Here is a 12261-nt window from a genome sequence, read left to right as displayed (position 1 = left end):
TCTCAACTCACTATCCTCCTCACACCCCACTTCCTAACCCCACCAGGGCCAGGAGGGCAGCAGCCCTGGTCACCCCACCTCTGGGACCAAGTCATCCACACTCTTCCCTATCTTCCTTCTCCAGAGCCAACCAGACCCCAGGCTGGGTTGTAGGGAAGCTGCCAAAAGCCTGAGACTTGGATTAGACAGCTCTCTACCCAGAGGGGTGAGACCCCCTCACACACCAGCTTTCATACATACAAGCACACACTGAGTGTCATCCTAAAGATTTAAGAATTAAAGTGAAACAATCCCAAAGCTGTACCACCCTTGTGCTCCCCTGGCAGGAGTTAAAGTCCTTTAGCCGCCTGAGGGCAACAAGTGAGCAGGGGTACTTCCCCTGGCCTCCTGTCAAGACCTCCTGGTGCATGCTCAGCCCAGGAGCCCAGCCCATTCCATGACCCCCACAAAGTCTCTATTCAAAAGGCAAACAAAAAGATTAAAAAAAAAAAAAAAATATATATATATATATATAAGGGGTCAGAACCCTTAGAAAGGGTTAGAAAAGAACCCAGGGGGCCAACCCCAACCCCACTACAAGCTACTCCAAGTTGGCTACTGGGGGATATGAGGGGAAAACCAGGCCCAGAGGCTCAGCCCCCATCTCTGGCAGTGTCCAGAGGCTCCTTCTGTCTTCAGCATCACAGCACAGGCCTTCCTACCCCTCCCCTGCCAGCCTGGGCAGGGACAGGGGTGGTCCCTTCAGTACTTATTGATTCCAAAAATCCGGACTCCATGGAGCTGGGGCAGCTTGGGGATGAGCACACTCATCAAGGACACGGTGTTGAGGATAAAATGGATCTGGTCGTACTTGGTGTAGAAGCTGGTGAGGAAATACAGCACGATGGGTGTGATGGTCAAGAACTTCCGAGAGGCCGTGAACTGGACTCCATAGTCCATCTGCTCCCAGTGGGTTAGCAACCTTGCTTTGCCCTGGTCTGGAGTCTCAAAGGGTGTCCCCTTCACTGTGTGCAGGAAGATGTACATGCCCATGTTATGGATGAGGTTGGTGAGGGTCCAGACAACAGGGACACTCACGAAGGGGATGCTCAGCAGCACGACATGGAGAAGCCCGATGGCCAGCACGTAGGACAGCCAGATGCCGTGGCTGTTCATCACCCGCGTGTTCGGGTTCACCTCGCTGTGTGCTGTGCCCACATTCATCCTGCTGCCCCCTGTACTGTTCGTGCGGGGCTGGCGGTCGAGGACCCAGGAAGGGTGCCCGGGAGCGGGGGCCGCTGCTGCTTCAGCAGCTGTAACAACGCGCGGCGGCATATATAACATATTTTATATTTTGTCACACTCTACCAAGTGAGACTTTGTCACCCTCAGTAGAGTACCATGGCATCACAGCTCACAGCAACTTCCAGCTCTTGGGTTTAGGCAATTGGCTTGCCTCAGCCTCCCAAGTAGCTGATACTACAAGCACCTGCCACAACACCCGGCTATTTTTTGTTGCAGTTTGGCCAGGGCTGGGTTTGAACCCTCAACCCTCAGTATATGGGGCTGGTGCCCTACTCACTGAGCCACAGGTGCTGCCCACTAAAAAATATTTTTTTCAAGCTTACTTAATGTGAGAGGCACAAGTATCTATCCGGCTATAAACTGCAGTGAACTGAATGTCTTTGGCCCCCAAAATTCTTAGGTTGAAACCCTAACCCTCAAGGTTGATGGCATTAGGAGATGGGGCCTTTGAGAGGTAATTAGGTTGGTTGTGAGGGTGGAGCCCTCAGTAATGGACTAAGTGCTCTTGTTAGGGAGGCCCCAGAAAGCACATTCTCTTTTCACCCTGTGAGGAGATAGCAAGAGGACATCATCTATGAAAAGAAAGTACTTTCACGAGACCAAGACCAAATCTGCCGACAAATTGATCTTGGCTCTCTCAGCTTCCAAAACTGTGAGAAATAAATTTTGTTGTTTGCAAGCCACCCAGTTTGTGGTATTGTATAGCAGCCCAAAAGGACTGAGACACACCCCCTCTCTCACACCAAGCCCCATCAACTATTACCCCACACACACATTCCCAAATGAGCAGTTTAGGGAAAAGAGCTAAAAAGCCCACGACCTAACAAAAAGTACAAATTGTGGCCAGGTGCAGTGGCCCACACTTGTAATCCTAGTACTCTGGGAGTCCAAAGCAGGTGTGCTGCTATCCACCAGCCCAATCAACGACACAGAGGTATCACTGCAGACAGAATGAATATTTATTAATTAAGGGAAGACTGGGGGCTCGCTCAGGCCCACAGCAATTGTTCATCTTGATTCACTGTATTATATATCCAAACTATTCAGATAAGTAAGAATAAAGAACAAAAGCATTAATTTAGACTGTCATAAAAATTTCTCCTCAACATAAATGTTACAAAGCATGTACACGTCATTTCTAAGTCTGGAGCATTTAACTTAAAGATAGACTACAAGGACACCAGGCTGTCTGTTCTGTTGGTCCACCTCCCTAAAAGATTAAATGAAACTTTTGTGTAATTTGAAGTTAGGGAATGAAGAGCAACAGTTCAGCTCCAGACAGGTGCTAAATCTCCAGCTACGACTTGGCAGGGACCTCAGGGAATCATTTCTCAAGGCCTTTTCAGCAAGCAGAGAGGCATTAACCCTTGCGTCTCTGCTGTTTTAGCAAGCAGGGAGGAATTAACCCCAGAGTCTCGCTTATAGCTGAGAATGGAATTTTCCCGTCTTACGTTCTCATACCACAAGGAGCACATATGAGACAAAGTCACTTTTGGGGGGTGCTGAGAACTGTGCACCTTCACAGATGGACTGACTGAGCTCATGGATTCAAGACCAGCCTGAGCAATAGCAAGACCCTGACTCTAAAAATAGCCAGGTGTTGTGGCAGGCGCCTATAGTCCCAGCTATTCGGAAGGCTGAGGCAAGAGAATCGCTTGAGCCCAGGAATCTGAGGTTGCTTTGAGCTATGATGCCAGAGCACTCTACCAAGGGTGACAAAGTGAGACTCTGTCTCAAAAAAAAAAAAGTACAAATTGTATTAAGTACTGTCTCCATGCTAATTAAAAGTAAACAGGCTTTATCCTAGACAAATATCACAGTGTATAATTATAATCTCTGCAGTTCATCAGAAAATTATCAATGAAGGACCCATTAAATAACAATTAAATAGAAAATAATATAATTTCAACTTTGAGCTGCTTTAATAAAATGCCTTGTGCACGGGCCAATAATCACTGAAAGTGCTATTAAATTTTATTTTTAAATAAACCTTCTGGTCTATCACCCTGCAGGGAGAAGGGGGAGAAATTTTTTTTTCATCTGTGAATTACAATATCATGCAAAAATTGTCATGGAACACGGCATTTGCAATTGGTTGTAAATGGCTCGGCACCTGTGGCTCAAGCGGCTAAGGAGCCAGACACATATACCTGAGCTGGTGGGTTCAAATCCAGCCCAGGCCCGCCAAAACAACAATGACAGCTACAACCAAAAATAGCCAGGAGTTATGGCGAGCGCCTGTAGTCCCAGCTACTTGGGAGGCAGAGGCAGGAGAATCGCTTGAGCCCAGGAATTGGAGGTTGCTGTGAGCTCTGATGTCGCAGCACTCTACCAAGGACAACAGCTTGAGGTTCTGTCTCAAGAAAAAAAAAAAGAAAGAAAGAAAAAAAAAGAAAGAAAGAAATTGGTTGTAAAAATGTGTGTTTAAAAAGTAGTTTAAGGGCGGCGCCTGTGGCTCAGTGAGTAGGGCGCCGGCCCCATATGCTGAGGGTGGCGGGTTCAAACCCAGCCCCAACCAAACTGCAACAACAACAACAACAAAAAAAAAAAAATAGCCGGGCGTTGTGGCGGGCGCCTGTAGTCCCAGCTGCTCGGGAGGCTGAGGCAAGAGAATCGGTAAGCCCAAGAGTTAGAGGTTGCTGTGAGCCGTGTGACGCCACGGCACTCTACCCAAGGGCGGTACAGTGAGACTCTGTCTCTACAAAAAAAATAAATAAATAAAAAAATAAAAAGTAGTTTAAGGGGTGGTGCCTGTGGCTCAGTGAGTGAGGCGCCAGCCCCATATACCGAGGGTGGCGGGTTCAAACCCAGCCCTGGCTGAACTGCAACCAAAAAATAGCCGGGCGTTGTGGCGGGCGCCTGTAATCCCAGCTGCTTGGGAGGCTAAGGCAGGAGAATCGCGGAAGCCCAAGAGCTAGAGGTTGCTGTGAGTCCTGTGTACATCATGGCACTCTACTGAAGGCGGTAAGGTGAGACTCTGTCTCTACAAAAAAAAAATATATATAAAAAAAAAAAAGTAGTTTAGGGCAGCGCCTGTGGCTCAAAGGGGTAGGGCGCAGGCCCCATATGCCTGAGGTGGCGGGTTCAAACCCAGCCCCGGCCAAAAACTGCAAAAAAAAAAAAAAAAAAAACTAGTTTAGGCCTAGCCCAGAGGCTCACACCTGTAATACTAGCACTCAGGGAGGCCCAGGTAGGAGGATTCCTAATTCTTGGGATTAAGTTAGAGACCAGGTCCCCACGAAAAATAGAGAAAATTACCCAAGCAAGGTGGCCCATGTGCCTATATATATAGTCCCCACTACTTGGGGGCTGAGGCAGAGGATCACTTAAGCCTAGGAGTCTGAGGTTGCAGTTAGCTATGATGATGAAGCACTGTCCACCCCAAGAAAAAAAAACAATAAAAAACCTAATTAAAAAAAAAAAAATCCCAGCTCGGCGCCTGTGGCTCAAGTGGCTAAGGCACCAGCCACATACACCTGAGCTGGTGGATTCGAATCCAGCCCAGGCCCACCAAACAACAATTACGGCTGCAACCAAAAAAATAGCCTGCCGTTGTGGTGGGCGCCTGTAATCCCAGCTATTTGGGAGGCGGAGGCAGGAGAATCACTTGAGCCCAGGAGTTGGAGGTTGCTGTGAGCTGTGATGTCACAGCACTCTACCCAGGGTGAAAGCTTGAGACTCTGTCTTAAAAAAAAAAAAAAAAATCCCAAATCAGAGCATTTTCATGACAACAACGAGATGACCTGCATTCTCTGGAGAACAGCTCATAATCACCTCACTCCCAGTCGTCTGCCTGTTCTACCCATTTCTTAAATCCCCATGAAAAAATAATTGTAAGGGCACACTAACAACTACTTAGATGAATTTCAGCCTCAAAGCTACTTAATATATAAATGCTTCTCACAAAGGGGCATCACAGTCTAATACATAAAGCCTCTTAATTGTTATTCTCTGGATATGTTGTACCAGTTTAGCTGAGCTTTAGTGTACCACATTAAAAAAAAAAAAAACTTAGCCAGGCGTTGTGGCGGGCGCCTATAGTCCCAGCTACTCGGGAGGCTGAGGCAAGAGAATCGCTTAAGCCCAGGAGTAGGAGGTTGCTGTGAGCTGTGTGAGGCCACGGCACTCTACCGAGGGCCATAAAGTGAGACTCTGTCTCTACATTAAAAAAAAAAAAACTTCAGATGCCAGTCGCAGTGGCTCACACCTGTAATCCTAGCACTCTGGGAGGCCGAGGCAGGTGGACTGCCTGAGCTGGGGAGTTTGAGACCAGCCTGAGCAAGACCTGGACTCTACTAAAAATAGAAAAATTAGCCTGGCATTGTGGCAGGTACCTGTAGTCCCAGCTACTTGGGAGGCTGGGACAAGAGGGTCGCCTGGAGCCCAGGAGTTTGAGGTTGCTGTGAGCTAGGACACTACAGCACTCTACCAAGGATGACAAAGTGAGACTCTGTCTCAAAAAAAAAAAAAATCTTCAGTGGAATGGTCATGTAAGTTTCAAAGTAAATCAAACTAAGAACTCAAAATAATCACTATTTAGGATTCTAAGGCTATAGATACATTCACATGAAATCCTTCCTTTAAATGCACAAAATCATTTCAACTTAATGAAACAACACGGGCTGTAGAGTAAAAAAGAGAAGGCTTTGAATTCCAGATCTGTCAACTTGCTAGCATGTGACCCTGGCCATATCGCTTTGGATCTCTGACTTTAGTTTCCTCATTCATAAAATTCAGGTAAGTCACTTAACACAAGGGTCATGCTCCTTCCTTGCTTCTGCCTTAAATACAGCCAACAGAAATCTTCTTTAAATCTGCGCTAATCCTGTTCTCACCAGCCATAACTTTCTTGCAAGTACTCCTGTCATCAACTCTGCCTCCTCTATACACACTGCACACACGGAGACAAAACACAACACCCTCTACTCTAGTGATAATACACAGACAGCCCCAGCAAAAACAAACTAGCACATACACAGTGGAACAAACAAAAATATATACAGTAGAACCTCCATAACTGGTTTGTAACTACTTAATTGTATCTCCAACAGGACTACAAACTTTTAGATTAGTCCAGTATTTCCTACCATATAATATTAAGTACTAAAAATATCTCAAGGGCGGCGCCTGTGGCTCACTGAGTAGGGTGCCGGCCCCATATACCAAGGGTGGTGGGTTCAAATCCAGCCCCGGCCAAACTGCAACAACAAAAAATAGCCGGGCCTTGTGGGAAGCACCGGTAGTCCCAGCTACTCGGGAGGCTGAGGCAAGAGAATCGCCTAAGACCAGGAGTTAGAGGTTGCTGTGAGCTGTGTGACGCCACGGCATGCTACCGAGGACAATAAACTGAGACTCTGACTCTACCAAAAAAAAAAAAAAAGATCAAGCAAGAGTTTCATCTGAGGGCGGCGCCTGTGGCTCAACAGGTAGGGCGCCGGTCCCATACGCCGGAGGTGGCGGGTTCAAGCCCAGCCCCGGCCAAAAATAAAAAAAAAATAAAAAAAAAAAAGAGTTTCATCTGAATTGCTCCAAATCTCACACAGCTAAAAGTGAGGTCTCCTGAACTTACAAATACGTAGTATTTCATCTTACCTTTTTGGAGGCACCTGTTACCCTTATCTTGTTTAATTATGCCTGTGAACGCCTCGTCACCTCTCTCAAAGGGCAGTGTTTCTCACTCATCCTTGTGGCCCCCCACCTATACTATCTTCTACCTCCGATATGTGGAACTTTGCAAAGAATAAACATTTAATAAGTTGATGGTAGAAGAAACAAATGTGGACAAATACCAACATGGTCCCCTCCTTTTCACATAAGCATAAACACTATTTTAGCATGGAGAGACATACTAGTTCATTTCCAAGAGCATATGAGGTTACACTCCTACGCAGTATTTTACATTGCACCATGTATTCCTAGAACACGGGAGGGCAAACTGTCAAGCAAACCAATGTGTACAGATAGAAATCATGAAAATAGGGCAACCTGTCAAGCAAAGTAACCTATATAGATAGAAATCATGAATGCGGGCGGCGCCTGTGGCTCAGTGAGTAGGGCGCCGGCCCCATATGCCGAGGGTGGCGGGTTCAAGCCCGGCCCCGGCCAAACTGCAACCAAAAAATAGCCGGGCGTTGGGGCGGGCGCCTGTAGTCCCAGCTGCTCGGGAGACTGAGGCAAGAGAATCGCATAAGCCCAAGAGTTAGAGGTTGCTGTGAGCCGTGTGACGCCACGGCACTCTACCCGAGGGCGGTACGGTGAGACTCTGTCTCTACCAAAAAAAAAAAAAAAAGAAATCATGAATGCACTATATTTTGATTGAGATGTTGGTACAAAGGTTATAAACAAATGTCAAGACTCATTTAACTATACACTTAAAATCTCTGTGTTTTACAGGATGAAATTATACCTCAATAAAAAATTAATAAATATTACTTGCCAAAATTCCGCACAGATACACTCCTTACAGCAATTACAAATAGGAAATGACAGCAACAATACTCACTCATGTAGTCTCCTTTCCATTTAAGAAGGGACAGACTCCTCAAGCCATCCTGATAGCATTTAATATACTAGAGCACCTTCACTAGTTAATGCCTTGTGGACACTCAATAACCCAAAATGTCATCACGCTGCTAGGAAACTATACCAACAAAACTTTGGGGAATCACAGACCCACAATAATGGCAGAACTTTCTCCATCTCTCACCCAAGTTATCATAGATAACTCTCTTGTCCCTCCCTCCCTTTCTTCCCCCTCAGTTATTGATAGCCCCGTTTTGAGCAGCAGATTTAGTCTCTATTTATTCCATAGTTAGAGCCTTGCAGAGTACATGGGATCACTAAAAAAGGTGAAAGTGATATTGAAGGTCTCTCCAAGATTCTGGAATCAGGCTGTCCTCCCTTATTCATATACCAGAACAGAGATTTAACACGACCATCATTAAGAGATGGAATACCCTGGAAGTCATCATATTAAGAATAATAAATTATAGGGCAGTGCCTGTGGCTCAGTGAGTAGGGCGCCGGTCCCGTATACCAAGGGTGGTGGGTTCAAACCCAGCCCTAGCCAAACTGCAACAATAACAACAACAACAAAATAGCCGGGCGCTGTGGTAGACGCCTGTAGTCCCAGCTATTTGGGAGGCTGAGGCAAGAGAATCGCCTAAACCCAGGAGTTGGAGGATGCTGTGAGCTTGACTCCATAGCACTCTACCGAGGGTGATAAAGCGAGGCTCTGTCTCTAAAAAAAAAAAAAAAAAAAAAAAAAAAAAAGAATAATAAATTATTTTTTTCTTGTTTTTTTTTTTTTTTTTTTTTTGGAGACAGAGTCGCAAGCTGTCAACCTGGGTAGAGTGCCATTGTGTCATAGCTCACGGCAACCTCCAACTTGGGCTCATGCAATCCCCTTGCCTCAGTTTTTCTATTTTTAGTAGAGACAGGGTCTCACTTTTCTGCAGGCTGGTCTCAAATTCCTGACCTCAAGCAATTCACCCGCCTCAGCCTCCCAGAGTGTTAGGATTATAGGCATTAGCCACCACACCCAGCCAGAATAATAAATTATTAACAGAACTAGAAAAAGGCCAGAACTAGTACCAGAAGCCCAGGATGAAAGTTTTTGTTGACCTGTAGATTAGATCTATTCAGCTCTGGCAATGGGTATGTTTCTAATATGGAGATACCCTATCTCAGTGTCAATGTCTGACACAACCAAATATGTACAACATGGAACTCCTTTTGTCTCCTGCTGTTTATAAACTTGGCATCCCATATAAATGTGTCACTTCTCGGCCTCTTGTACTATCTATTCTTATCAGTTTAATATCTAATGTCCCCTGAGGAAAATATATCAAATAAATGGATTTTTAGAGCTGGGAGACAGGACAGGAGCTTGCTCTGTCTACGCCATGTGTTGTCCTAGTAACACAGTACCTACGGGAACTGTGCACCCCTTCCACAAACGTGGCTGCCCATTTAGTAAGAACTTTTAAAAAGAGAGTAAATGTACTAATGCACTAGTTAGATGCACAGTCTTCTTAACAGTTTCTTATTATGAATTAATAAATGGAAAACTGGCTTATACAAGGGTGATCACAACGTACATTTAGTGAATATTATTATGTCAAACACATCCATAACTTTAGCTTTTTGTTATCATTTACTGAGCATTTATATGCCAGATACTGTGCTAGTGCTTTAAATACTGATCTTACAATATTGGCTCTTTTATTATACCCATTTTATAAACAAGGAATCAAAGAATGAGAAGGGTTTAAGTAACTTGCCTGTGGACTCACAGATACTAAGTAGGAGAAACAGCATTCAAACCCAAAGGCATATTTATACACGGTCACTACTTAACCCGCTTAATTTAAGTCTTCCATAATAGATTTTCTAAGCCACAAAGGCTGAGTATAAAACCAGCAATCGTTCTGAATTCAATGTCATAAACATCACCCTGCAAAGCCTTTCAGCAGCCCTCAGAGTGTGTACCCCTGCCTTCTGAACTCTCTCTGGCATGGAAACCCCTAGGTCACTATATTATAAATACATGTCCATAATCCTTATCCACAGACCTATGGATTAGATGTTTTTGAAAATCCACAATTTTATTTTATATTTTTTCCTTTATTGTTCCTTTTTATTTATTTATTTTTTTTTTGAGACAGTCTTTTTCGCCCTCTGTAGAATGCCGTGGCATCACAGCTCACAGCAACCTCAAACTCTTGGGCTCAAACAAACCTCTTGCCTTAGTTCTTCTATTTTTAGTAGAGACAGGGTCGATTTTGCTCAGGTTGGTCTCGAACTCTTGAGCTCTGGCAGTCCACCCGCCTCAACCTCCCAGAGTGCTAGGATTACAGGTGTGAGACACTGCACCTGGCCATTTTTTTTCTTTTTGAGACAGAGTCTCACTTTGTCATCCCGGGTTGAGGGCCATGGCTTCACAGCTCACAGCAACCTCAAACGCTTGAGCTCAAGATGCCTCTGGCTCCCGCGTAGCTGGGACTACGGATGCCAGCCACAATCCCTGGCTATTTTTAGAGACTGGGTCTCACTCTTGCTCAGGCTAGTCTTAAACTCGTGAGCTCAAGCAATCCACCCACCTCAGCCTCCCGGAGTGCTAGGTTTACAGGCGTGAACCACGACATCCAGCTGGAATTCACAATTTTACATAACCTATGTCCTACCTGCAATAAGGTCTGAACTAAGCAAGCATATCAAATGTATAAGAAAGCACATTTCTACGTCTTAACATATAAATATTTATACTGTGTGGTAAAGACTATCAATAGCCACACACCAGTTCAAGATAAGCTTTGCAGGCCAGGTGAGGTGGCTCATGCCTACAGGACTACAATCCTAGGACTCTGGGAGGCCAAGGCAGAGGACAGCCTGAGTTCATGAGCAGTAAGCTATCATGACACCATTGCACTCTATCAGGGACAACAGAGAGAGACTCTGTCTCAAAAAAAAAAAAAAAAAAGATAGGCTTTGCTTCCAAATGAGTATATCATAAACATAGGGAGGAAACGTTTGGTATTCAGCCCTTTAGAGATTTAAAAATTGTGGATAGGGTGGCGCCTGTGGCTCAGTGAGTAGGGCGCCGGCCCCATATGCCGAGGGTGGCAGGTTCAAACCCAGCCCGGGACAAACTGCAACAACAACAAAAAAAAAAATAGCCGGGCGTTGTGGCGGGCGCCTGTAGTCCTAGCTGCTCGGGAGGCTGAGGCAAGAGAATCGCGTAAGCCCAAGAGTTAGAGGTTGCTGTGAGCCGTGTGACGCCATGGCACTCTACCAAGGGCCATAAAGTGAGACTCTGTCTCTACAAAAAAAAAAAAAAAAAAATTAAAATAAATAAATTAATAAAAATTGTAGATAAAGGATTGCAGACTTGCATTTTGAACTACTGGCCCGTTACAATGCAAAGTCCCCCATCTTTCTCTGTTTATCAAAAAGAACAACTTAAAAACAAAAAAGAAAAAGAGAAAAAAAAAAAAAAAAAAAAAAGAACAACTTTATCTTCAAGTCAGATTTCAAGCCAACAGATTAGTGGAAAGAAAGACTGTCACTGAGTTCATTTAAATACAGCCATGATGACTTTGGGGTTTTGCATCCTTTATAAAGTTAAACATTAAATAGTAAATAGTAGCCTAAGTCGTGTGAACGATTTGGAGCACGTTAGTCATATATGTTAAACCTTAAAATCAACACAAAAATGATACCCCAAAATCCACGTCTCTGGCGTATTCCGAAATGGCTATTCAAAGGGGCTGCAGACAGAGGAATAGCTCTAAAAAGTTGTCCTTCTATAAACAGTGGTTCTCAACCTGTGGGTCACGACCCCTTTGTAACAATGAAAATACAGGGCGGCGCCTCTGGCTCAGTGAGTAGGGCGCCAGCCCCATATGCCGAGGGTGGCGGGTTCAAACCCAGCCCCGGCCAAACTGCAACCAAAAAATAGCCGGGCGTTGTGGCGGGCGCCTGTAGTCCCAGCTGCTCGGGAGGCTGAGGCAAGAGAATCGCGTAAGCCCAAGAGTTAGAGGTTGCTGTGAGCCGTGTGACGCCACGGCACTCTACCCGAGGGCGGTACAGTGAGACTCTGTCTCTACAAAAAAAAAAAAAAAAAAAAAAAAAAAAAAAAAAAAAACAATGAAAATACATCCTGCATATCAGATATTTACATTACGATTCGTAACAGCAGCAAAATTACAGTTATGAAGTAGCAATGAAAATAATTTTATGGTTGGGGGTCACCACAACATGAGGAACTATATTAAAGGGTCGCAGCATTAGGAGGCATTAGGTTGAGAACCACTGGTCTATAGGGTAGACTTGCATTCTGTACAGAAATTTATGTTAGTGGAGTAAACACCAGGGGCAAACTCCCTTTGGTAAAGATCTCCTTGTCTGCCTTATCTAATCCAGGGAAAGGAAACTAAAGGTCTGATACTTTTGTGTGTGTGTGTGTGTGTGTGGTTT

The 12261-nt window shown here is 44.9% G+C and overlaps 2 protein-coding genes and 1 pseudogene across 9 annotated transcripts in view; 1 reads left to right on the top strand and 2 right to left on the bottom strand.

Moving 5' to 3' along the window:
• OSBPL9 (oxysterol binding protein like 9) overlaps positions 1 to 12261 on the bottom strand; it is a 222440-nt gene that overhangs the window by 179594 nt on the left and 30585 nt on the right. The gene's annotated exons all lie outside the window — the stretch shown is intronic.
• Positions 486 to 1307, bottom strand: LOC128575127 (ORM1-like protein 3). The gene has a single exon (XM_053576486.1). The coding sequence runs from the start codon at positions 1201 to 1203 to the stop codon at positions 742 to 744; it is 462 nt and encodes a 153-aa protein (XP_053432461.1). The 5' UTR covers positions 1204 to 1307; the 3' UTR covers positions 486 to 741.
• LOC128575747 (uncharacterized) lies at positions 9064 to 9235 on the top strand (annotated as a pseudogene).

This window comes from Nycticebus coucang, chromosome 22 (genome assembly GCF_027406575.1).
Source record: "Nycticebus coucang isolate mNycCou1 chromosome 22, mNycCou1.pri, whole genome shotgun sequence".
Classification (NCBI taxonomy): Eukaryota; Metazoa; Chordata; class Mammalia; order Primates; family Lorisidae; genus Nycticebus; species Nycticebus coucang.
The sequence above is the reverse complement of the archived record's forward strand: the minus strand, read 5'-3'. Positions and strand labels throughout refer to the sequence as shown.